The 27,354-nt window shown below is 41.7% G+C and overlaps 2 protein-coding genes across 2 annotated transcripts; one reads left to right on the top strand and one right to left on the bottom strand.

The window, feature by feature from the left end:
- Positions 1–613: 613 nt before the first annotated feature.
- sox8a (SRY-box transcription factor 8a) lies at positions 614–4,071 on the bottom strand. Its single transcript, XM_034570649.1, has 3 exons — positions 3,363–4,071; positions 2,041–2,291; positions 614–1,957 (listed from the first exon to the last, which is right to left on the bottom strand). The coding sequence occupies exons 1-3, from the start codon at positions 3,992–3,994 to the stop codon at positions 1,179–1,181; spliced, it is 1,662 nt and encodes a 553-aa protein (XP_034426540.1). The 5' UTR covers positions 3,995–4,071; the 3' UTR covers positions 614–1,178.
- Positions 3,942–26,160, top strand: lmf1 (lipase maturation factor 1). Its single transcript, XM_034570650.1, has 12 exons — positions 3,942–4,090; positions 4,694–4,938; positions 5,796–6,105; positions 6,806–6,816; positions 9,969–10,117; positions 17,341–17,406; positions 20,975–21,142; positions 21,692–21,872; positions 23,127–23,280; positions 23,720–23,903; positions 24,082–24,194; positions 25,791–26,160. The coding sequence occupies exons 2-12, from the start codon at positions 4,710–4,712 to the stop codon at positions 25,975–25,977; spliced, it is 1,752 nt and encodes a 583-aa protein (XP_034426541.1). The 5' UTR covers positions 3,942–4,090; positions 4,694–4,709; the 3' UTR covers positions 25,978–26,160.
- The last annotated feature ends 1,194 nt before the right edge of the window (positions 26,161–27,354 follow it).

Below are 27,354 nucleotides of genomic sequence, written 5' to 3'. Positions count from 1 at the left end.
TACCCCCTTACATTTTTTTTTATATACACAAGTCACGTACTAACAATGCTAACAATAAATATGACAATTTGTTAAGAATTTTTATTTTCTACACTGTTTTGAAGAACACAATGTGCTTGAAAAATGTACAAAATATATTCAATGATGCGTGGCTTTGCAGAGCTGTAGTGCAAACATTTAACATGGATATTGGACGAATGGTTGTCTCCTGTGAGTAAATAGTGGGCCCTGATTTAGAAAAATCCTAGATCCGCCTCTGGTTAACAGCCAGAAAGATATAAGTATAAAAGACTGGAACTGTCCAAAAAATGTTTTTGCCAACAAGCACCGGTAAATTTTGCTAATAAATATATTCTACCTTGAATTGTTTAATATGTACAAAAGCATACTAGCTATTTGCTTGCCTCTGCTTTAAATATTCATGCTCGGCTAAGCTAGCAGCTGCCTGCTTATTGTAGCCTTATATTTAGCTTGCAGGCAATAGATTGGAGTTTATCATATTACATAACTCTCAGTAAGACCTGTTATTTTCCCAAAATCGCAAACTATTGCATCTTTTATCAGGCTGATGGGAGACATTTTAGTGACTGTTTCAGTTGGGGAAAATTTTTCTTAGATTGTGTACATAAAGAAAGCCAAGAGACATAATCTGTCCCGGAAGTTCGATAGCTTTCTTGGTGATCAAAGAATAAATCCATAGCGAAAGATTGTGGAACGCTCACACACCGTGTAAAAAGAAAAACCTTTTAATCAAAATGTAAGTCACTCGTCTCTAAATCCCACCAATATGAAGCTGAAGGTGAGGAAACTGTTTCACTCAGCCAGATTAAGTGTGGAAAAACCTTCCATTAAATCTCTAACACCCTGCCTCTATAATGAGCAACTCACGCATGAAAAACAATTTCATTAGTGTGGAGGTTTAATGGAACATTTCAGTCTACTGTGATGGTTTTAATGGCATTTCACAGACCGTTTTACTTAGTCAAGAGACATAACAATGAAAAACTGTTATTCTTAATTTTTTCTTCAAGAAAATAAATCATTTAATGAGCCATTCAGCTAACAGATGCAAAGCCTCAGAAAGCCTTCTGAGTTATCTCTTCAGGAGGTCAAAATGTTCACACTTAACACACTGTGTAGTTTTTGTCTATATGACCCATTTTACTGTATCCTCGTCTTCAAGGCCTAGAAAGTGTTGTGTAGATCGGTGGTTCCCAGCCAGAGGGAGGACTGTGCGGAGATGGCGCCAAGGCCAGGCTGTTGATAAGCGGTGCGGCGTAGGGACTTCTGGAGGAGTGGAAGTAGGGGTACTGATACAGACTGGCAGGGTACCCAGAGAAGGCGCTGTAGAGACTGGAGCTCTGAAGGTCAGTGTAGTCAAACTGGCTGGCGGAAGACGTGGAGGTGGTGGAGGAAGGGCAGGCGCCTGAGCTGAGGGAGCTGTACTCCGGTTGTGGTGGCGGAGGAGTGGAGGAGGAGGAGCTGCTGTAGTGACCTGGGCTCATCTGCTCTGTTTTGATCTGAGGTTTGTGGTTGGTGTCCTCACGGGCCTCATGTCTGCTAGAAGAAGATGGTGGTATTCCAGTGGAAGTCCCACGAGAAGTTTTGGGAGTCCACGTGGGGCTGCTGTGGGAGTGAGAGTGGATGCTGGGTAGGATGAACGCTCCTGTGGGGTTGTTATGTACATGGCTGGTATCCGGTGGAGTTAGAACAGCAGAGCTGTGGCTGTTAGGAGGCAAGTACTGGTCAAACTCATGGACGTCAAATCCTTCAATGGTGCTGATGACGTCAGTGCTGAGCTCGGAGATGTCCACGTTGCTGAAGTCAATGTTCTGACGGCTGGGCGGAGGAGCAGAGCCGCCGCTGCTCTCCACAAGCCGGTGGGCGTCGTGTTTGCTCCCCATGTGAAGGTCGGTTTTAGGGGTAGTGGGAGGTGTTGGAGGTCCATGGGACTGACCTGGGAGAAGGGTAAAAGAGATAAATTGCCATACATTGCCCAATGAAACAAATAAACATATCCGGATGAGATCAGTCTCTCACCTGTCCTGTCGGGATGGTAATGATGATGTGCGTCCCCTGTCCCTGCCAGTCTGGCCGTCCCCGGTTCTGTCTTAAACAAGTCCTGATGCTGATGCTGCTGGACCAGTCCAGCTCTACAGTCCCCTAGACCCGGTTTGGTGCTTTTGCGTCTGCGAGGCTGGTACTTGTAGTCTGGGTAGTCTTTCTTGTGCTGCAGCCTCAGCCTCTCTGCCTCCTTGATAAAAGGACGCTTCTCCGTTTCGGAGAGAAGCCTGAAGAGGAGAGGGGTCAGTAACTGAATAAGTTAAGTTGCTTCAAATATACCTGCAAGTAATTTTTGTTACTTCGCTGAATGATACTTTGTTCATAATATCACTGTGAGGATATTGTTTGCCCTGTATTACATCCACTAAAGAGGTTATATTTTCACCCCTGTCCATTTGTTTATTGGTTTGTTTGTAGAATATTACACAAAAAGAACTGAACTGATTCCCACAATTTGGTGGAAGGATGTTGTATGAGTCAGGCAAGAACCCATTAAATTCTGGTTTGGATCCAGCTCAGGGGGACATTTTCTTTAAAATTGCGATTGCACTTTAATTATTCAATTCAATTCATCAAAAAACTCAGGCATAGTAACAGAACTGATATCTATGAGTGTGTGAAATTTGGTGCAGCTTGATTACATTTTTAACTAACCCTTGATTGAGGTATGTGCTCCACTGAGTGCCATTTTACTATATTATATGCTGTGGTGAAGTGTAACTAAGGCACCAAATACTGTATAGCCCACTTAAGAACACAAATAATGACTTAATGTCTCAAAATAATGACTTAATATTTCAAAAGGATGACTAAATATCTTAAAATAATGACTTAGCAACTCTAAATACTGACTTACCATCTTAAAATAATGAGTTAATATCTAAACAATAATAACGTAATATCAAACAAATAATTAACGTATCTTTCAAAATTATAACTTGCTATCTCATAATTTTGAGTAACTATCTCATAATTTCGACTTTTGACTTTAATAATTTTCTGTCACTGGCGGAAATGGGCCTCCATATCTTTAAATATTAGAAACTCACCAGTTTTGGAGCCACAACTTAACAACTTGTGGTATTGTATTGCTCAGGGGAAAAGGTATTTTGCAACCAACATTTTTTACTGGTACAAAATGTAATAGGTTCCTTTTTTCTATATTCTCATACTGAAGTAAAAGATGCGGAGAAGCTTTGGCTCGGAAACACAAACTCTGGGAGTCTTGAAACTGATCCACCAACTTGAACTCATCCTGGGCTGAAGTTGAGCCTCTGGTTGAGTTCCAGTAAACTCACCGCCACAGTTTACCCAGCGTCTTACTGAGCTCCGCGTTGTGCAGGTGAGGATACTGATCCGCCAGCTTCCTCCGCGCCGCCTGCGCCCAAACCATGAACGCGTTCATCGGCCGTTTCACGTGAGGTTTGCCCTTGAGCCCCCTCTCTCCTTGACTGGGCACCTGCACCAGCGACCAGTCGTAACCCTTCAGCACGTGCGAGACCGCGTCGCGAATGCACGCGGGGAAGCGCTCGTCCTCCGCGCTGCTGCTGCCGCTCTCCGGCTTGTGCGTAATTCCCGACGGAGTCCCTCGCGTGTCCAGCCCCGCAGAAGAAGCCAGCGACTCGGTGTCCGATCCGTGCGGGGTCGTGGAGCTGTCACTGCCCGCCGGGCTGAAAGGATGCTCCAAAGACTTGTTCTCTTCTGTCATGTTTGCCCGGTAAAAAAAAAAAGTTATTCTACAAGAATTCGTCAACTCAGTTCCTGCAGCCTTCTCCGTGCGTAAAGACGCGCAGTCGGAAAACTGTCTCACCACGAAGTAAAGTCGTTTTTTGTCTCGTACTTTCCATTCCTTTGCGCACGACAAGAGCAGAGTTTGACGAGCACCTATTTTTCCGCATTTTTGCTCTATAACACTCTTTGGCACTTGCATCTCTCCACCCCTGTTGTCCTATTGGCCTTTGCAAAGGTTTGACCAGCGGAGTTCCTCCCAGTTTGGCAAGAAGCAGGAGGAGGCAGAGAAATATAAGTAATCAGTATTATGTTTAGAAAAATAAAGCTATAGGAGTTTGTTTAATAAAAGTCAAACCTGCATTTGACTTGTACAAGTTAAGAGGCAGGAAATCATACAAGTGCTTCTCGTAAGGATAAAATATTAAATGCTGCTTACACATAAATAATTCATAAATGTAGGCTATTATTATCATCATTATTAATATTAATAATAATAATTACATTTGACTCTAACTATGTGCTCACAAACTATGTATGCATATATAATTATAAATACAATACAATAACATACATACACATACAGCTGCTGTAGTAATCTTTATAATTATTTATTCTGTTTGCTATTTTTTACCCAATCAGTTATAAATAAAACAATAAAAAACAACAACAATATAATTGCTATTATTGTTATAATTCAATACTACTACGACTACTACAAATAATGATAATATTGTCATTAAAATGGTTACTGTTATTATTTAACACTAAAATAATATACTTATAATCATCATCATCATCATAATAATAACAATAACAATAACAACAATAATAATAATTACTTCACACTATAATTAATACCATTATTACCGGTATAATAATTCACTTCCGCGTCTGTTAGGTCCTGGTTTGGTCACATGACCGTGTTCTCGGGGAACATGGCGGCCAGCAGTGAGGACAGCGGTGTGAGGAGAAGACGTGTGGACAGCCGGAGACAGAAGGAGACACAGACCGGGGACAGCGGCGGAGAACATGCGGCAGACAGCGACTCGGGCTCGGGCACGGAGCACACACCGGGGTCGCTACAGACCGGAACCTACTGGCTCAGCCGCATCGTGCTGCTGCGCTCAGTCGCCTTTATTTACTGTGAGTGAAGAAGAACTTTGCACCGCAGAGACAGAAAAGATGTGGAGGGACTCATCACGTTATTTATTGTCCTCAACGAAGTTATTGTCCTCTCATTAAATGATTTAGAGGTAACCCCCCCCCCACACACACACACACAGGTTTGCAGCTATCAGTATGTATTTATCTATTTTTACGTTTGTCAATTTGCCATGAGGCTGTAATTGTTGTCCGTGGTCCGTGGTCAAGTGTAAAGTTGACACCATGTCACGGAATAATAACAATACACACACATCCTTGTCAAACTTTCTTGGTAGAAATGTTAACTCTTTGTTTAATTCTCTTCTTCAGCAGAACTGTTAAAGGTCCAGTGTGTAAGATTTAGTTGAAAGGGATCTATTGGCAGAAATTTAATATTAAATAAGCCTAGTGATGTTTTCACTAGTGTGTGAAGAATTGTTGTTTTCTTTACCCTTTATATTTAAATACTTTATATTTACATTGAAGGGGGTCCGCTCTACGGAGGCCGCCATATTTTTTTACAGCAGCCCAGACTGGACAAACTAAACACCTTTTGTGTTTTTATGACAACTGAAGGCTGCCACAGGTTCTCTCTCATGTTTGGAAGGGGGAATGAGGTGAGGGGTGTTCAGCTGCAACATGCAACTTCACCACTAAATTCTACAAACTGAACCTTTCAGTTATTTCATACTGATGCTCCGATTAGTTAAAATTCTCCTAACTTGTTCAAAATACTTGTGAAACACTAGAAACAATATGTAATTACACCTTTGTTTACCTACTATTTCATTTCCAAATAGCTGATGTGGAAAAGGTTGATTTTCATTGTATACAAACATTTCCCTCTTTTTCCGTAGTGGTGGCGTTCAGCGTTGCTTTCAACCAGAACAAGCAGCTGATAGGTGAGCACGGTCTGATGCCCGTCAAGGACTTCCTCAACAGCGTCAAGCGCTACCTGGGGGGCAAGATAGGCATGGCCGCCCTCGCGTACACGCCGTCCATCCTCTGGTTCTTGGACTGGAGCCATATGGATGCCAACCTGGATGGCATTGCCCTGGTCGGGATGGCTCTGTCGGCGTTTGTGCTGGTGACGGGAATGGCCAACATGGTGATCATGGCGACACTGTGGGTGCTTTACCACTCGCTGGTCAACGTGGGACAGCTGTGGTGAGTCTCAAAACAGTTTTGAATCTTAAATACTTTCCTTAAAATATGGTTAATCACTACAGCATGAAATGAATGTCAGTGGTTTTTTTGGTCTGCTGGATGGCCCAAAAAGCTTGTTCCAGCTAAGAGCAAGATTGGCTCTCAGTTCTTAAAAGTCTGGAGGCAGGCACTCTCCTCACTTTTGGTTTGACCTGGAGTCAGTCTTCTGCTCATATTTTTACACATTATATCCATAATTGTACGAAACGTTGCTTTAACTGCCATAAATAAATGAGAACCTTTGTTAAAGGACTGATCCAACAACAAGTTTTTGCAAACCAAAATGAATTTTTGGGGGCCGATGCTGATATGGATATTGGAAAGTCAAAAATTCTGATCCTGACACATCGGCCAATATTAAAAAACAACTGGAAACGATTCCTGTTATATAACCCTTATGACTAAGATACGTGATTGAGGTTTGATATTTTACAGTTTAACCGTAATCGTAATGATTAATAACTATAAATAAAAAGAAAACATACATACAACCAAATATATAGAACTTCATCTTCTTTTCTGCATACGTCATATATTCCCTGGTTTTCAGATGAGAGGATTACTTTGAAGATAATAGTAATAATGCTAAAATTTTAAATCTTCACATTCATTTTTTCTCATCTCATGATGTTTAAGAATGCTTCTGTCTCTGTCTTTCTAGGTACTCCTTCGGTAAGTGAACTTCATGATCCACACCAAGTGACTCACACAGTTTTCCACCTAAAAAGAGAAGTGGATGTGGTAAGGCCCCTTAAACTAAGGTCTCATTTACACTGAGCTCTTTTGACACGTCTGATACGTGCGCTTACAAACTTCAGACTGAAGTTTAGATTAGAAACTCTTAAAGAGGACATGTCTTATATAGTCCTATCATTTAATCCAAGTAGGGTTGAAATGGGCACTCATAAAGATACTATTGGGAATTGATCCTAAACATAGGCTTTATATAAAGATTGACGACATTACAGCTCCCCAAAAGTGAACCAAAACCCTTTTGATCACTCCCCTGGTGGCTGGTTGCAGTATAGGTCATAAACCCTGCCTACTCTATGTTAGTGGATGGGGCATGGAGCAATCTAATAAAATCAAAATACATGTCCAATAATTATTTCTTAAAGATTGTTTCTGTCATTTTTGGTAGAGTACTTGACTCATATGGGAACATATGTAAATGACTAACAGTTTTAAATGCTATCCTTAAAATGCTATAAATCACTACATCATTGTCAGTGAAGGTTTTTAAGCTGCTCTTATTAATATTGTATACATTAACATGTGTTGTCTCCATTAGTCCTGTGGAGCTTTAGCTGCTAAATAGCAAGATATATTTCTCAGGAGTCGGTGGAGACCAAAATCAGAGCTAAAAAGAGTGAACTTTATATGCAGATGATCACAAAGAAGAAAAAAAAATCACGTATGGTTTTATCCTTTAAGTGAACGCAGTTGTAGAGTCATGGACATAAATGAACGTTAATGCTCATGCTTCTAAATCTAAATCTCACCACCAGCTCTCTTATGATTGTTTGCTGTCGGTTATTAAGTTAAAACCCACTGTCACTGACTGAATTACGGTTCATTGATGTACAGTACATCACCTCCCAACTTGTTGAACCCAGTAAACCGTCATGAATACAACAGTCAAGAGGGGGGACAGAGAGAGAAGGAAATAAGAAAGTATAAATGCGAGGTTAGGGCTCTGGCCCAGATGAGCGGCGAGGTCAGTGGCAGCTCTCTGACTGGTTAATGAGACTTTGTAGTCAGAGACGCCAGGCCGATGTCTGTGGTCAGGAGCTGTGGCTCGTATTTCTCTTTCTTAAAAAAAACATTTTTTTTTTTTTTTTTCTCCCTCACTCTACTTTACATTTGGAGCTATTATCACAATATGGCTGACAGCGCAGCTTCACGTCTGCAGACTAAGCTGCTCCAATCGTTCCCAAGTCTAGACTATAAACCAGAGATGGGGGGGGGGGGTGTTTTGTGGGCATTAGTGGCAAATGCTTTTCACTCACATGAACCCCTTAAAACAAAATTGTAACTTGCAATATTACATTTATGAAGGTAACTTGAATATTATCAAATTATGTTGGGTTTTGTGTTTAGTCATGCTGCGACATGGTTCTAGGAATTATTGAAATGTCTCTGTGTCAATCAGTCCACCACGTTGGTCCAGACTAAAACATCTCAACAGCTATTGGGACGGATTTCCATGAAATTCAGTTGAGAGGTTCATTTCCCCGTCAGGATGAATTGTATTTATCTTGATGATCCTCTGAAATCATCACAATGCAAAAGCTGTATTAAATATCACTCAGGAGAGCGTGTACCTCCACCAAAGGCCCAGTCCTCTTAAATCCAATCAAGCTGCAGCAACTTCCACACACTCATCGATATCAGTTCCCTGAATATGCCAGATTTTCTTTGAAGTCAAGATCCATGAATTATTCCCTGGAAATTCAGTGAAAATGTAGAAATAAATCTCACAATGTTAAGGAAAGTGAAAAGAAAAATTCTGGGGTCCGCACCAAAGGTTTATGAGTTCTTCCCTGACCCACATCGCATCCTTCCACTGAGTTTTGTGGTAATCCATCCAGCAGTCTTTGCGTAATCTTGCTTACAAACATACAAACAAATAAATGGACCAGGGGTCATAATTTTCATGGTTCATTTTAGGTCTTTTAATACATGACCACTTATGGAGAACAATGTAAATCCACCTTGCGCTTGCTGTCTGCATCCGTGAGCCATGTGATATCGTCCTTGTAACACAGATGGTTATGGCGGTGGGTTCTCTCAGCTCTACACACTCACGACACAGAGCTGTGATCTTATTTATTTGTATTGCTCTACACAGAATACAGCAAAACAGTCCAAGCCACTGAACACTTTGTAGCCTGGGGAACCAGGAACAGGGGCAGCTGAGTGCACGAACCAAGCTCACCTCCACAGTCCTCTACCTACAACACTGTGTTGCAGTGAGTTATTTTATCGTCCCGCACCTGCTCTGCTCGTGCTTTTGGGACTGTGGAGCAGCTATTGTCTCTGCTCTCTCACAACAGCAGGTTTGTTACATGAGCGTAGTGTCTGACCATTCAGACCAGGAGCAGAGAGGCCCATGGTCCAAACCTCTTATCTTTTGAGGGTCACAGGGGGAGCTGGAACCAATCCCAGCTGACATCAGGCGAGAGACGGGGAACACCCTGGTGACATCACTAGTGTGTCACAGGGCCAACATAGAGAGAGAAACAACCTTTTATACAAACAAAACAAATTTTTACAACAATTCCTCTGGTTACAGTGATCAAGTTGTCCTGAACTGATGCGATCACTATCAGCGGTTTCCAATGTATATGTATTATTATACTAGCAAACATTCATAGCCAACAAATGTACCATGTGGCAAAGTCCCCTGTCACTACAGGTCTCCCAACCTCAGCCGGACGGCAGTCGCTCACCGGTTTTATCATTTTTGCTGAAAAAATATCAAAAGATAGATTCCATCACTCAACATAAATCAGCCCGGCACATAACCTCTCTTTCTCTGAAAAATAGTTTGTCACAGAAGCACAATGAATCATGGGATATGTTGGGGTGGGAATGATCCATTTAGATCCTCCATTGCCTGGGGCTGGAAGGACACATTTGGAGGAGCCTCCGCATTGGGAGAATCTAGTCGCGCTGTGATGCAATCGGTCTTGAAATGCAACCTTGGAAGGATGCGGCCCCTGAATGTAGACACAGCTACTGCATGACCAAAGAGCAGTGAGTTGATAGAAAGTTGTAGACAGTCAAGCACCAAACTGTCCATATTCTGCTGATTTGTCCAGGTTGGGAGAGCCAGCTGTTGGAGACGGGCTTTCTGGCCATTTTCTTGTGTCCGGTCTGGACTCTGTCCCAGGTCCCTCGCCGCTGTCCCCCCTCGCTCATCTGCATCTGGACTTTCAGATGGCTCATTGTCCGCATCATGCTAGGAGCTGTGAGTATAACATTTTCAAAATATATAAAATGTATCCTACGATTCCAGAGAGCTTACAAATTGGCTTGACATTATTTTGGTCTTGCCAAAAACGATCTCATCACTCAGGTTTGTGTTTTCCTGCAAGACAGTACATTATGGAAATACGACTGAATGCATCATAGCTTCTGTAATAAAGTATCATGAAATATGTTTCATATTCAATAATCTCTTCCTGCCTGAGTTTGCAAACAAATCACTTTCTGCTGCCTATTTCGCTGCATCAAACTTCTTGTTGCGGTTATTGAACTTGTCAAACACTATTAAAAACAAATGTAATTTGTTAAAACCCCTGTCCTGCCAGCAGCACCTTGACTAACATGTTCCCTGTGGAGAGACCCTGCTCTGACATGGAGGAAGCAGATATTGTAAATTCAAGCAGAAAGACGTGTTTAGTACACACACACACACACACACACACACACACACACACACACACACACACCACACACACACACACACACACACACACACACACACACACACAGAGAGTGTGAAGAAATGTACCAATTTCTCAATAGCGATATTCTAGTGTTTGTCCTCCTGATTTTAGACCATTACTCTTGGAGCTGAGCTTTGCTATAAAACTCTGCCAGTATTTGGAAATCCAACCCAACTATATGGTCGGCTAAACAACATGTCTGGTTGTTTGACAGTTTCCATGGTGAATGTCAGACCACCGACTGGGTTTTATCTGCCAATCACTGCAGCCACCACAAACCCAGTGAGGTTTTTCCTATTAAGACCATGAAGAGAGCTGCAACACAGGGGTGGCACCTCAGCTCCACTTCACTTTCAGCTGTTCACCTCACAACTAAAAAGAACTGACATGATACAGTGTCTGGAGACTTTGAAATGGAAATGCATCTGCACCCATTCTTACAGAATTATTGAACACAGAATCTTTACTTGCATGGAGTTATGAATATACAAGGGCAGAAGTAAATAAAAGCCATTCGTTTACAAAAGTTGCTAATTTAATTTGATGTGTTTTGACTTTATATAAAAATACAAAAATAAACATCCAGGTTCAGGTCACCTTTACTTACAGCAAAAGGTAATCCCACTGAGCTTTTGCAGGGATGTTCTCATATAATGATTGAATATATGAGTCTGATGAATGATGAATGAGTCTGAGTAAATAATTAGTTTGTTTCTTTACTTTTTGATTGTTAATTATATTATCAATTATATTATTGTATTATACACATTAATGCACAAACCTTCTGTTTGTGTAATTAGAAATTAATTTCGATATTAAACATTACTAGAAACACTTTAGTAATTTATTTACTTGCTCTACAACAATAATCCTTTAACTGAAACAGAAAATTCATCTGAAATCATTCATTGTTAAAAGTCAATTTTCAAGCAAAGAATATCTGATGGTTTCCAGATTCTTTTGTGAAATTTTCATGTCTTTGATAGCAGTAAATATAATATTTTATTAGTTTTCAGACTGTGCAAATCAACGGCGCTGGGAATAAATGGCACGGAATAGCGAATTTTCATCCATGTGACTGTTCACATTAAGTCTAATATGATCTAGCTAATAAAAATATAAGGATAAAATAAAGTGATGCTTGTGCAACGATCATTTTTTTACTTAACAAAAGAAGAAGAGAGTCTCACTACTTGGTTCAGGCGCTGGAACTACCGCAGCTGCTTCAGGACGTATTTCAGGATGACAGTTCGAAGAACTGCTTCAACAGCTGGCCCCAAGATAAGGTCTCCTTGCACAGTCTGTGTTTTTGGCATAACATTCAACATAGGACAAGATGGCAAATATCCCTCGTACATTTGAAGGTCTTCCACACTAGTTTGATGATAAGTTGCCAACCAACAGCAGATATCAGGAATCACCAGCAGAGTGAGTGATAGATCATCAGTTATGTACCTTAGCGTCATCGGGTGTTTCAATCTTCCAATCACAAGACACCCTCTGCTAAGACGGACCCACCACAGGCTGATGAAACCTGGGTGTGGGTCCTCAATATCCTGCTGCCCAGTTGGGATCTTTTCTCCTGATCCAGAGCCATTGGCTGCAGAGTTGTCTGTTTTATGGTCTGGCGCAGGGCTTGTCCATGGATTCCCAGATCTTTCAACACCCCGATGTTGCAATAAACACCCACCATCCACTAGCATATTACTGTTAGTGGAGGGTGATATTGTGTCATTACATAATGTGTGTTGTCCTGTCCAACTGTGTTCAAACTATTTCAACAAGTTACTAACAGACCTGGCTAATATAAGTATAAATACCTCAGTGCAGTGGGTTTAGCTGATTCCATTTTGGTGATAATCCAGACCGAGGATTTTCACAATGAGATTTACATTTTTGGGTCGTTTATAACAATGCTGCATTCAGACGCTGGCAGGAATGTCAGACATTCAGAACTTTAAAGTTAAAGATCCAAATAACATTCACATGCTATTCTGTCAGGAAATCACTTCCAGATGCAGAACAATAAACAAAAGGAAACTGTCATTGAGGCTTTGACTCGGTTCATTGAAGAACTGATAAATTGCCTCGGATTTTGGCTCTTTTGTCAAATGCTTAATTGGAAGGGGCTTTGAACAGAGATTACATGAGATTATGATGGCGGAGCTCTCGTGGTTTGAAAGGGCGAAGTTTGAGCAGAGAAAAGACCCCCCCCCCCGCTGACTGTGCAGCATCTTCGCAGTGTAAAGCAAAGTAACACCCCCCTGGCACGGTCCCTCAGTGTTTAAGTTGCCCTGGTCACAGCCTTTACAGTCTATCTGTCTGACTGCGGTTCACCATGACTCTGTGGCTTTGACTGTGAACACAACACAGCTTGGCGGACACTTCAAAGCACTCTTCAGTCAGTCAGGAAATGAGGTGATGAGGGGGGAGCTGCAGAGTCCAGCCATCATGTTTCTTGACTGTTTTGTTGCAGCGCTGCTAAGGAATGTTCCAAGTTATCTGACTGGTTACTGTCTACATGGTTTAACCCATGATGTAATGTAGTGAAGGTTTAAACGAAACCGTAAATAGGTAAATGTTCATAACAAAACACCTATTATGAACAAAGTATTGTGCAGACGGCCCATCATATTCTAATTTGTACTGTCATGGTTTCGTAATGAACCAGATGTTTTTTGTACTTCTCAAAATAACAGGGATCTCTAACTTGGTGTGTACAGGGCTAAGTGCTGTCACAAGCTATTACGTGCTGGCACCTTAGTCCACAAAGGTTTTTACTGTCCACGCAGACATTCAGACCTCATAGTTTCAGCTGCAGATTTGACATGCAATACAGTTCTCCTTCTCATTTGAGAACATGTCTTTCACTCTTAATTCTGTGTACCTGTCACTCAAAATCTCTCATGTGAGAGTGACCTTGGTGCACGTGCAACTACTTGTTAACAAATCTGATGTCAGATATGTAAAATAACACAAAAAGGCAGAGGCGAGAAGGTTGGCAACTTGTCACATTAAGTGCAGTAGCAGCTCTCCTGCTGTTACAGTATCAACCAACTTACCATGGTAATGAAAGTTTGAAACGGTACAACTAATTATTAGGTATACTGTGTAATCAACTGTGTCATCCCTATAACAGGCATTGACGTTACATTTTCCTGTTTATGCTTCACTAGCTGCTGTAATAGTTGAGTGTAAATCTCCTTACTTTAGTGGCCTTTTAACGACAGAACATCTGCTAACAGATAAAACACCATCTGATAAGTGAAGTTATGGGCTCAGTAAAACAAACCTCCATCTTTCACTCACACACACACACACACACACAGAGAAATGGCCCAGCAGGCTGTCCAACATAGAGTCTCAAATAAATCAAATGTCAAATGACCATCTGTTTTTCTAATCAGGAGTGTTGACATATGGATATCTGCTAGATAACACACAAATTACTGTTCTCCATTAGCTGCTCAGAGGCCTTTTTAATTTGTGCTGCAGCAGCTTGTTTGTAGCAGCAGCAGCTGACTGAGGGTAATCAGACGATAAACTACATCTAATTTGATATTGATGCTGCAAAAACATTAAATAAATAATCTGAAATACAGTTGTTCATGTTCACATAAGAGCAGAGTAAGAACGCTGAACTTTTTCGTGCGGATTCCTCTTGTTACCCTGACAAATCAATTGTAATGGTGTTACTGAAGATCCAGTTCGATCCCAGCTCTGTAAGGGTTAATAGTCTGGTCTCGCTGTTTTAACACTTTGTTAGAGTCATCCATTTTCAGATTATTTGTTCACATGTGTCTCAGCCTTTCACCATTTGTCCATGTCACTGTCTGTAAAATTGCTAGATATAGAATTTTTCAACATTCTTCTTGATTTCTCAGAGAATCTGCTTTTAAGTGTGATGCTGCAGATGGAGTAAAATACATACCTGGGTCTTTCCAAACCTTCACATCGCAACAATGGTAGAACCCGTACATTTATTTACATCACGTCTTTTTTGTAAAGCATCCATTAGGAAAAAACATGGACGCTGTAAACAAACATGTTTAAAAATGTATGTGTTCACCTCAACACCTCTTTCCAATATTTGCATAACAACAAAGAGCAAAGAAAAAGGATCCGATTTTACAGACATAAGCATGTAAATCATTTCAAAAGTAGGCATGGTATCATAAAAAACATCTGTATTGGCAAAACAGTGTGGTGTTAGGTCCTTGTGAGAGATGGATATGCAGCTTGCAAGGGATAAAGGTGTAACGTAAAACTGTAATGTAAAAGCGATTATTTAAAGCTGATTGTAAAATTATATTTATTGGTTTAAAAGTGACCACTTGTGTACCAATATTTTTGATGACTCTCCGTGATGTGGTTCCAACTTGAGGAGGCGTTCCCTAGAATTTTACCAGTCGGGAACAAATTCATTCCAATAATGAACCACATGAACACAAACACATTTAAAATGTCTTATGTCACAAATAGGGTATGATGTGCAGTAAATTTAGTCCCTTATTGGAAAATTAGATTGTGTTGTCATCTGCGTGTTTTGAGAAGATACACCCAACCATCCATTTACTCATGATGAAAAGTAACTTCTTAAATGCCTTAACCCAAGAAATGCTTATTTTTGTTAGAGATTTATGTTGGGGGGAAAAAAGTCCATTCCCTTATTCCTTTAATTATTGAATCCAAAACCACTTATACTGGTGCTGCTGCTACCATGGTTCCTGTTTTCAAAAATGTAAAGACCTCTTTTCATTGTTGGGATCCAGGGTAAACCTTTTGCTGGCCAATCCCTCATATTTAACATGATGGAGTGTACCTCACGTCGCATGCATTTTTCATCAACGTTTCAGTGTATCTGAATTTGTGAGTGGAGACTTGTGGTCTCTGCCTCACTTGTTTATATAGAACTTTTAAAACCTTTTGGTAACACGTGCCAAACTTCTGGTGATGGAATCGACGGTTTTCCTGTATATTACATTTAAATGAGTAGAAACCTGTCCACAAATTACAACTTACTTTTATTACATACAAGTTTTTCAAGTTTATTTAAGTTTTTAGAGGATTATATTTGTGTAGAAACTAAATCTGTAGAGACTGTCAGTTTAATCTTGGTGGTTTTCCTCGAGGAAGCCCGTGGAATCATTTCCCCAGGGCTCTTGACACTCTGCTGACTGCTCCGTTTATATCGGAGCTCTGAATATCAGGTTAGATTTAATGACATTTCAGGATCTCATGATTGAGTTGGATCATCAGCGACATCTTCTGACGCAGCAGCTGCAGCCGAGCTCATAAACGACATGAAATGTCCTGGTTCTTCTAAATCTGGTTTGAAGGGTTAGCGGTTAATTTATTCCACTTTCCATGGCGACCACATGACGGGCTGAAGTGTCTGTATTGACAGTCTCGTGGCCTGGATGTGTCGGGTGAAAAACAGGCACGGGGCCGAGGATACGTTTCTCTGTAATCTGCTTGTGTGTTATTTTCTGTTTTATGAAAGGAATATACACACAGACATATTGAGACTTATTTTGAAATAGGTTTAATTTACTTTATATTTTTGTGCACTGACCTTCAATAACCTGCTCATACACTGAAATATGAAAAAAGCGGAATAAATACCATCACTTGCTGTCAGTATCAACAACATTCTGCCCTACAGAAACTGTTCCATCTATGATTTTTTTTTCTGTTTTTCTATTGACTCGCTTTATTTTTGGAGTGGTAGCTCCTGTCCAGTTAGGTACAGCTTTGTATAGTTGGATTTATACGCGCTAATTTCCAGAGCCACACATCTGTGAGCTGTTACTGAGAGCGCTGAAGGTCGAGAAAAGCTAATGATGTGTTCAGACAGCAGAGCAAATTAGATTTGTTCTTTCAGATTTGATCCTGAAGTGTGACTCTCCACTTTGTAATGTGCTGCGTAACATGCTAATCACAGCACAGCTGGGCCTCAGTGCCGTCTTACAGAGCTGCAAGCACGGCTGGAGGCGCTCAAGGGGCCAGTGTAGTACACATACACACACACACACACACACATACACACACACCACATCAATTATATTTGGTTTTTCTTTTTTCTTTCTATGAATGAGGGGGGAAAAAAAGCATCGGCACATTCAAATATCTTTTTGAATTGTGAGCTTTCAGTCAGGGACCTTCACCAAGGCTTGAACAGGTTTTAAATGCAGGCAGCTATGCACGAGGCCAACAACTCTTTCTCCTGAATGCAGGACGTCTGTGTCAATCAGCTCGGCCTGTGTGACGACATTTTGGTGGTCAAAGGTCAAGGTCACCGTGTCCTCATAAGGCACATTTTCTGCCTTGTGAACAGGATATACCCGCAGTGCCTCAAGAGAATCCTCTCACATTTTGCACAAACATGTACTTGGACTCAGTGATCAACTGATTTGATTTTGGTGGTCAAAGGTGACAGGGCAACGTGACGGTGGCCTCACAAAACATGTCTCTGGCCTCTTGAATGTGATATATCCAGAACAAGGGAATTTCTTCAAATTTTGATCAGTTGTCACTTGGACTCGAATATCAACTAATTACATGAGGTAAAGGTCATGGTGACCTTTACCTGTCTCCTGAAAGAAAAACATTATGCAGATAGAAACTGCACTGTTTGGCGGATGCTTACAGCCACAGTGCTGTATTTGTAGTTATTTATTTAGTTTTCTTGCATGTATTCCCTGTTGTAAAAATAATTCTCTGTGTTTTCTGTCTTTTCCAGGGTCTCATTAAAATCAGAGGGGACAAATGCTGGACAGACCTCACCTGCATGGACTACCACTACGAGGTGTGTATGTATGTGTGTGTGTGTTACGTTGATGTATTTTAAGTACGTGTGTGTCTGTGTCATTCTTCCTGGGAAAAACCTTATGGTGCACACAAACGTACAGTTTTGACATTTCCACATGCAACAACAGTGAAGGAGGAGGCTGGCAATCATGAGCAGTCACAAAGAAAACAAGAGAAACTCAGATTGTTCCCAACATAATAACCCAAAGCTGTTTGCTGAACTCTGGGAAGTGCAGCAACGCCACATCAATAAACCCTGAGAACCAAACATTTCACCAAAACTATCAAATCTCAGGTTCAGATGACACTTGTTACAGTGCACTATTATTGTAAATCATTCTTGTGGCTGATTCTCTAAAAGTCTTGTTTTTTGAGTTTCCCAAAGGTCTACTCTCCTTGACATTCTGATCGTCTTAGCACTGATCCAGATGTACAAAACATTGCTTTGTCTGCTGACTGATGACAAGACGGCTAAAACCAAACCGTGGCAGCACACTACAGTAACCGCTGTGGAGGGTTTCAGTAGATCGTCAGCCTCGTACACGGAGCATGAGGTTCTGCAAATCCAGTTTGTTTGTTTTTCCCCTGTGGGACGCTGGACTGCTCTGACCTGCACTGCTCTGCTCTGCGTGAGGAGGCTGCAGAGGGGCCGCCTTCTCTAATTAACATAGAAAGGAATCCACTGGCTCCTATGGACCTATGGCCTGGCGACTGTGGCTCAGGTGGTAGAGCAGGTAATCCACAAACCATTGATGCCTGTCTCCCCCATTCCACATACCGAAGTGTCCTTGGGCAAGATACTGAACCCCAAAACGCCCCTGTGTGTGACCGAGGTATGATAGGGAAAGTGCTGCATAGATAAACTCAATGTGCGTGTGAATGGTCAACAAGAGTAGAAAAGCCCTATATAGATAAAGACCATTTACCATGACTGGAGCTGACAGACCCATTAAAATACAATATAGACACTGACACTGTCAAAGATGTAATGGGAATGCCTTACATGCTGAAATACTCTGGCTGCTGTGGGGCTGGATGGCGAGTTCAGTGTAAGAATATAATGTCTGTGACATATGGAAGTAAATTAGGAATAATATACCTCAAATATGAATTGGAGCTATCAGGTTTCCTTCCTTTTTATTCAGTCTGGGAAAAAAACTTTCAACATGTGCAACCGTTCAACATGTAGAGAGCTGCTGATGAGTGTTAAGAGCCTGAAAATAGATTAGATTAACCTTTTAATAAGATGACTGTATGGTTTCACAATAAAAGGCATCATCGTAGAGATCAATACATGCAAGCTAATGGCTAATGTTAGCAATCTATTTTTGTTTGACATTACAGTGGATGTTCATGATTCTTCATTATAATACTCCCTGTGGCCAGAAGCATAATGTTTTCTGGTTGTCAGTCCGTCCCATTCTTGTGAACACAAATCTCAGGAACAACTTTGTTAAAATTTGTCAGTTAGTCTCACGGATGAACTCGGTGGTCAAAGGTCAAGATCACTGTGACCTTACAAAACACGTTTTTGGTCGTGTGAACGCAACATCTTAGGAATATCTTAAGAGAATGTCTTCAGATTGTGTACTGATTAGATCTTGTTGGTCGAGGGTCAAAGGTCAAGGTGGCCTCTGAAAATATGTTTTTCGCCTCTTGAACATGATAATCTGCCTTAATGGAATTTCTTTAGAATTTGACTAGTTTCCATTCAGATTTCAGGTGTCAAAGGTCACAGTGGGCTTCTGAGCCTGGAAAATACTATATGTAGACTGAAACCGCAATGGTTGGCATTGTAGTTCCTCATTTTTTTGGGGTTAAAAAAGCCATATATCTCATATCATTTCTGCGTCTTTGCCCCAGATTCATTGATCAGCGGATATCAGCAGTGCAAAGATAAGCCCTTGTCAAGTTATTTGAGTGATCTAACCAATCAGAGGGGGTTAAAGTCAGGTGGGAGCTCCTGGGTATCACTAGACTGCAGGTATACTCCTCCTCTCCCATCAGGCTTCAAGCCAGTATTAGGATCTGGAAAATGTCTCTATGGCAGGCTTATTTCTCTCCACCTCCACGAGCCTCACAGAGCAGGGAGAGGGAGGGCTTTGCTGTTAATTCTCATGCTAGCACTAGCTTGGTCTCTAGAATTGGCATATTCACGATTTTAAGCTTTGATTTAAACCCTGGAATGGGAGAAATACATGGTGACCACTATTTTGTGCTCTTAAAAATGTAATTAAATCGAGTGTAGTAGAAAATGTACGTCACCAAACAAATCATACTTAATGGTCCATTTTCTATGTGACCTGCTCCGATCTCAACTGTCAACGGCCATACTGGCAATGGACGCACACACACACACACACACACACACACACACACAAGCACACACACACAAGCACACACACACACGCAGAAAGCCACTGGCGCCAGGTGAAGCCTTATTAACCCCCTCCGACACACTGCTCCCTTTCAGCCCTGAGAGAAACTGCAGGTCTCCTGACTCTCAGGGGGCTGCGTAGGTGCGTTTCGGCCGTTGCCGTTTTGTTTGCTTTGGTTTGTTTGTTGTAACGCAGCTAATTTGCAGGCCAGGTGGGGTTGTTTGGTTGTCTGAGGTTGCAGGCTCCTTGCCCTTGGATTTCCAGAGGTGTTTTGGTTTGCTATAGGTTAAATAACAACGCCCTCGCTTTTTTCTCTTCCATTCCATGAAAACAATGAGTGTATAGACTAGCGTGCCAACAATCTTTTCCGTTTTCTTTTTAACCCACCTATTTATGTGCTGTATTTATTTTTCACCACATCAGCACTGTTGTTCAGCCATTACACGTCTGCGTGCGACCACCTAACACACACACACACACACACACACACACACACACACACACACACACACACACACACACACACACACACACACACACACACACACACACACTTAATCATACGTACACAAACACTGCACAGCTCTGTATGGACCTCTGAGTGTTTTTTTGTGTGTAGGTGGGGTTTCCTTTATTTAAATAAAGTTCCATCTTTATTTAGAACATGTGGCATCAGAAAATTGCTCCCCAACCTGGGCTGAGACAAGAAATTTGTGCCAAAGTAAAGCAGAGGAAATGTTTGGTGGCAAATACTGAAACAAATCAGACACTAGTCTTCAATCACATTTCATAATGTCTGTCTGTGGAATGCATATCACGCGGACCCTTCATTTTATCTGCTTTGCGCTTGACAGGTTTTCATAACCCTAGGAAATGCAGTGTCGAATTTCCTGCGATTTGGACAAAAAGCTCTGTACACAACGTCCAGCACAAAAAAAGTGACAGTTTATCGTATAACTGTTTGAGGAGGAATCACTAATGTCAAGAAATAATTCTGAAGTAGCTCCAGAGCTTCAACAAAGGCCAAGTGAACAGCCCACTCGAAACAGGCAGGTTGAGAACGACCACTGCACTAGTTGATTCAAACTCTTGATTATGTGGTCAAACCCTCTCCTGACAAATATCAGGTAACATAATACTGACTTCAAAGACTCCCCTGTTCTCCTCCTCCGTTCCATTTCTTTCCAGACCCAGCCAGTTCCCAACCCCATGTCCTACTACATGCACCGCTCCCCGTGGTGGTTCCATCGTTTCGAGACGCTGTCCAACCACTTCGTCGAGCTTGTTGTCCCTCTCTTCATCTTCCTGGGCAGGCGGATGTGCATGGTCAATGGAGCGATCCAGATCCTTTTCCAGGTGATGCAGTTCACCAACAGGGTTTATGATTCAAAAAGTGAAGCCACAGTGTCTTGATCGCCACCTGGTGGCTGGCTGCAGTATAGGTCATTAAACCCCCCTCATTTTAGGTAGTTCTTGTCACCGAGATGTTTGTTCAAGTGCTTGTTATTCCGGTAAAATTGGTTTTAATTGGTTATATGATGCTATGCTATTTGTATCAACAAAGTTTTTATTGTTATTGTAGGATGGCTTCATAGCTTAGCTTCCTTGTATTTAGACCTACATTCATTCAAGGAAATCCAGTGATCATATCACAAACCTCACGTAGCAGCTCTGCAGCAGACACACGATCAAGATTATTTGGCTTCACTTTTAGGGAGCTGTCATTTCATCCATCTTTATAAACAGGCTAGGTTCAATACTTGCTTGTCCTCTGGATACTTTGTCCTACCAAAGTGAATCACTTCTTATATAATGAAAACATTTTGAAGTATTATGTAGGCACTTCTCCCGACATACTGTGCTAGCTTTGTGTCTTTTCTCTCTGCTTTATCTTCTGTGCTGTAGGCGGTTCTGATCCTGAGCGGGAACCTTAGTTTCCTAAACTGGCTCACCATTGTTCCCAGTCTGGCCTGCTTCGACGACGCATCCCTTGGCTTCATGTTTCGCTCCGGAGGCGGAGCCAAAGAGGCGGTGCTGGCGATACAGAACGACGAGGCAGCTGGACGCACCCACAAACCCACGAAAGGTATTTCTCGCTGGTATTACTAATGGTTTAAGAAGAGGATCTAGTCATGTTGGAGAGGGAATTCTGGGAAGAAAAGGGATTAACACTTAGACAGCTGAGTAGCTGGGAAAAGTATGACATATAGTTTATTGGAATTAAATGTGATGTCGCTTACATTTTTACAGCACACACTGTTTAAAATGTCGTAAAAGAGTGAGAGTGGCCTCTCAGTAATTGGTCTCGTTGGACCCATTAGTGACTAATTTATTGGAGGATGCTGAATAAAAAATAGGTTTGTACCTTTTTAGTGTGAGCAAGTTTTAATCACTTGAACAGACCCAGAAAGGCCATTTTAGTGTAATAGGTTTGAGGTGGATTATGTTGATGTCTTTACCATGCACGGGATAAGCAGGCAGACACAGGTAGGAAGGAACTGATGGAGACTCAGCCAACGTTCGTCAATACCCACCGCCCTATGATCTAACTGGCAAAGCTTTTCCACAAGTGTTATAGTGGTCACTCACACAGGGCTCTATTTTAACGATGTAAGAGCAACGGTTTTAAGCGCATTTAGATCGTGCCCAAATCTACTTTTGCGAGTTGAACAGTGGAGAAAAAGGTGGCGGTGGCGGTGGCATGGTACAAAAGGGTTGTGATTCGTCTGGAAGTGAATCATTCTGGTGTTTTGGCTGCAGCGTGTAGGAGAACAATCGTACCTGTCCCCCATTCCCTTTAAAAGCGAGCTGCACACTTTGATGGATTGCTGTTATGTCAGAATTGTCCGGTAGTAAAGAAAGGAGACTTCTCAGCAGCGGAAAAAGGTCTGCTCATTCTTGTGAAAGTTCACAAGCAGGAGCGGATCTAGGAGGGGGGGCCAGGGGGGACACTGGCTTTTAAAAGAGTTTGTTTGATCTGTTTACATATCTCCCCTATTTTAGCGGAATAGCACCTCACTCAACTTTTTATTTGCTTTACAAATAAATTGATATGATTTAAGCTGTAATTGCAGTTTTCTTTTGGGTCTCTAAGATCCTTTTGAAATCCAGGAATATAGAAAAGACAACAGGATTTCACAAGTAAACAACATTGTAGCAGCTCCTTTATGCTGAAAGGGAGCAATGATGACAAATTTGGCTCAGAGCGTTGTAGAAAGTGTGTGTAATAGATGAAGCTGATCTGTGAAACACAAACAAACCCATAAGCAGTTTCCAGTTTCCCTCTGGTCTGAATATTTAGTATTGATGGAGCCTGATTGTTTGTTTGTGTGTGTGTTAGGTATGTGGATACGTCGGGTGGTGAACATTTCTCTGGGCATTCTGATTGGCTGCCTGAGCGTCCCAGTGGTGATGAACCTGTTCAGCTCCAGGCAGGTGATGAACACCTCCTTTGACCTGCTGCGCATCGTCAACACCTACGGGGCCTTTGGCAGGTACGGTTAGGGAATCCTGGGGTCAGAGGTCACAGAGTGGGACGTGGCTTTAAAACACGTAAAAAAAAAATACTGAAATTAAATCTAAAATTGATACTGAAATTGATAGACAATTTTAAAATGACTAAATGAATGTCTATTGTTGTGGTGTTAGTAGTAGAAGCTGCCTCCCTACTACTTCACTAAATGCATGAGAATGTCGCACCTTCTACTTTTTATCTCATCTCGTTTGGTTCCACTGCAGAGAAGTCTTCTCTCTTCCTGCCTGGCAAATCCTCCACCTTGCTTTTAAAAAGGGAATGGGGGATTACACTGTGATTGGTCTCTTCTCTTATACATGTTCTGAGTCCTACATGTGTAGAAATCAACCCTGACCCCTCGTCTCACAGCTTTAATTACTATTTAATCCTGTTTTGTTTGCCCCCCCCCCACACCCCAGCATCACCAAGGAGCGTACCGAAGTGATTTTCCAGGGCACTCTGAGTCCTGATCCCAAGGACCCTGGAGCAGTTTGGGAGGAGTACCAGTTCCTGTGTAAACCAGGGGATGTTTACCAGAGACCGTGCCTCATATCGCCGTATCATTACCGGCTGGACTGGCTCATGTGGTTTGCTGCCTTCCAGGTTTGCACGCCTTGATTTTTTAACAACAAATCTGCTTTATGTAGACACTAGGGGGCAGTAATTCCTTATGTTTACTCCAACTTCTTCTTACTATGAGATACTGGGTATAATTTGAGCCTTCATCTGTTCATCAGCTATCCCTCTTTCTTTCTCACCTAATCTCGCTCTCTCTGTGCAGACGTACGAGCAGAGTGAGTGGGTGATCCACATCGCCGGACGTCTGCTCTCCAACGACAGCACCGTCCTCTCCCTGCTCGACCACAGCCCCTTCCATGGCAGAGACCCCCCCAGGTAACAGCGAGCGCAGCTCAGTTCAGAGCACTGCATCTTTCTACTGTGCAATCTTTATTATTGATTCAGATTCAACTTTATCTTTCATTTCCATCACAGCGAAATGCCGTTCTCTACAGATTAGGGTGGATCTCACATTTAAAAAGATAAGACACATTAAGGCACATCCATGTCATCTAAAAGTGCAATGGAGAGCAGTATTAACTTAACAGGAAGTCAGTGGACATTTAAAGTCCTGGTGCAATTAATGCATTATCTGTCATCCTTTGGTGTTGGAGGGAGGGATGAGGGGAATATTGGAGATAAACACAGTTTTTTAATGACTTCTAAGTCTGATCTACAGTTCAGTATTACTCTTGTATTTCCTGGACCTGATTCTGACCTGTCAGTTCCGCATTTGTCACAGGAGATCGTACCCACTCACCTAAGTTACATAGAGCAAGAACAGAAGGTCAGGGTGAGGATTGGTGATTGAAGAGGAAACATTCTCCCTAGTCCTGTTACATACTCTGCCCCCTGCTGGTTGAGATGCCACATAAACTTTTAACTCATGGTATTCGGTTTGGGGGCTTGTCCGGGATGTTGGCCTTCACCCGAGCCATTTTCAGACGTGACCACTGGAGGATGTCCAGAAAATTGGGTCTGGACTTTCTCCGGAGTTTGGCTTTTACACATGAACAACGCAGCAGGAGATTTTCCACTCAGACGTGTTCACAACACAGAAATCTTCGAGGAGATGGGCGATGCAGAGGCAGGAAGGAACGTATTAATTCTCCTGCGGCGATCAGGTGTTTTTGTTTACAGCACATCGACACTTGCGTCTGCTCTTATCACCACAAACTCTTGACATCAGCGTCTGTGTCTTCTACATGTATTCTTTACATTTTTCTCATTTTTGCGTCTGTGGAGTGTTGGATCTCCTGCTGGGTTCTCACATCGACTCCAGACATTCTGCAGACTTTATACTCGGGGGCGTGGGTGGGAGAAAGTCTGCAGAAAGTCCTGAGACTCTCACTCAGACATTTGCATGCACACATACAGCCCAAAGAGGTAAAGGAGCTGGAGAGAAGCAGCAACAATCTAAATTTATTACTAAAGAGAAATCAACTACAAACTTTTACAAAGATTAGCAAAGGGCTGATGGGCCGGCCAAAAAAAACAAAAGAAGGAAAAGCCCACAGACCAACCCACAAAGGGTCGTAGGATCTGGGGACCTTCCTCTAACCTAAACCAACATCAGAACTGAACCTGACAGAAAGAAAGCCACGAAAACTTGACTACCGGACCGATCAGAGAAAAAAGAAAACAAAATAATAAACACAACATGCTGGGCAGGCCACTGCTGCTGCTGCAACAGACAGAGTGACACTTCCTGCTCTTCCTCTAATGGTTTCCTCTTAATCAGCCAAACACAGTTCACCTGAGGAGACGAGAAAAAAAATGGACACCATGAGTACAAAGGTAATGTGGCATCTCAACCAGCAGGGGGCAGAGGATGCAAAGGTACCATCAAAGTAATTGTGAAGCTGAAGACGTTGTAGAGTTTTGCTTTATGTCTCCTTGGACCTCACTCCCCTGTGTCCTCGTCCCTCTCAGGTGGGTGCGAGGGGAACATTTCAGGTATAAGTTCAGCCGGCCGGGCAGTGCCAGCGCAGCAGAGGGGAAGTGGTGGCTGAGGAAACGCATCGGAGCTTACTTCCCTCCACTGGACCTGGACGGACTCAGAGGCTACTTCCAGTCCAGGAACTGGCCCCACCCACATATACCATCAAAGAAGACGTAAAGACTCCACCTCAGATAATCAGCACACAAAGGGAAACAGAGGACGACACACGCTGATGTGTGACTGAGGTCAGTTTCAGGACAACGCTGCTGGAGTCAAATAACTGTTACAAGGAGGGAATCAAAGGACTCGTCAGGTTTTTCAGTTTTGTCATGGAGACTTGCTTAATAAAACAATTTCTCAGATCAAGCATCCTGACATTTATTCCCAGATAATGTGATGAATTTTGTGATGAACATTTTTGGGCAAACATCTGGTTGGCATAACTTCAGGTTCAGAACAGTGTCAGCGAAACTGGGATTTACTGAGGAATACATGGGATTTGATTTCCAGTCGTAAAATGATAATAATAAAAGTAACTTTATTTATATAGCACCATTGAATACAGCCATTAAAGTGTTTCACAAAGGACACATTTAAGGTCACATTAAAAAAAAGACAATAAAACCTCAAATAAAAATAAATACAAATCCATTGAGTTAATTCCTCACAGAATTATTGCATAAAATCCTATTTTCATGTTATTTAGTCTTGTTTTTATTTACTTACTCCTCTTGAATAAATGCCACAAGTGATATTTACATACAATGTAATAAGAACATGTTGAGTCTGCAAATTGACAACAAGTCAACAGTCAGTTTGATTGATTGATTCATTTTACATTCAGACATCACATACTACACAGTATAAACAATATATTCAGCGTAGACAGTCTAAACAGTTACATTATATAGTGACTGAAAAGGTTACAACAGCAGCAAATGCTTATGTAAACCAGTGTTCTCCCAGTATTAAACAACAACCCTCAAAATATTTTTGCAAATCGTTCTTTTAAAAACCAACTTCATATTGGTCTTGTTCTACAATTTCACCTCAACAGTGAGCCTTTTAATCCCTCTTTTGGCTTTCTTAAAATAAACACCTCTCGGATCACATTTGTTTTCTTGTATTTAAAACATAAAACGTTTGTACACAGTCTTGTAGTGCTTTTGATATTTGCTCTGACCATTATATGCATTTACTGAGAGTAAGAATTGAAAATAAAATGTGTAGTTATTATCCAAATAAAACGATCACATATTCAAAATATTACTCCTAGAGCAGATCTGCAGGTTTGGGGTTGTCTCTTTGGAACTGACATCACCACATTGATACTGCCTTGTGCTCTTTGACTTCTGCACGAGTTGTAATAACAGAAATATGTCACTAGATGGAGCTGTTCCTCAATCTAATCGCTGCCATCTGGACTTTTACCTACTTTTTTCTTTACTCCCCCAAATTCCTACCTCTAAATGAACCCTGTTTTCTGACTGACTGACTGACATCCCTTGTGTCTATTCAGCCAATAACATCATTCATTTTATACTGTGTCATTCA

This window comes from Hippoglossus hippoglossus, chromosome 19 (assembly GCF_009819705.1).
Source record: "Hippoglossus hippoglossus isolate fHipHip1 chromosome 19, fHipHip1.pri, whole genome shotgun sequence".
Classification (NCBI taxonomy): Eukaryota; Metazoa; Chordata; class Actinopteri; order Pleuronectiformes; family Pleuronectidae; genus Hippoglossus; species Hippoglossus hippoglossus.
Note: the sequence above shows the minus strand (reverse complement) of the source record. Positions and strands in the feature narration are given on the sequence as shown.

Coding starts and splice junctions, on each gene's coding strand:
- sox8a (XM_034570649.1), bottom strand. CDS start 3,994: ATGCAAGTGCCAAAGAGTGTTATAGAGCAAAAATGCGGAAAAATAGGT. Junction 2,292..3,362: donor ACGCTGGGTAAACTGTGGCG/GTGAGTTTACTG, acceptor TCTCCTCTTCAG/GCTTCTCTCCGAAACGGAGA. Junction 1,958..2,040: donor TTACCATCCCGACAGGACAG/GTGAGAGACTGA, acceptor CCCTTCTCCCAG/GTCAGTCCCATGGACCTCCA.
- lmf1 (XM_034570650.1), top strand. CDS start 4,710: ATGACCGTGTTCTCGGGGAACATGGCGGCCAGCAGTGAGGACAGCGGT. Junction 21,873..23,126: donor CACCCACAAACCCACGAAAG/GTATTTCTCGCT, acceptor TGTGTGTGTTAG/GTATGTGGATACGTCGGGTG. Junction 24,195..25,790: donor CATGGCAGAGACCCCCCCAG/GTAACAGCGAGC, acceptor CGTCCCTCTCAG/GTGGGTGCGAGGGGAACATT.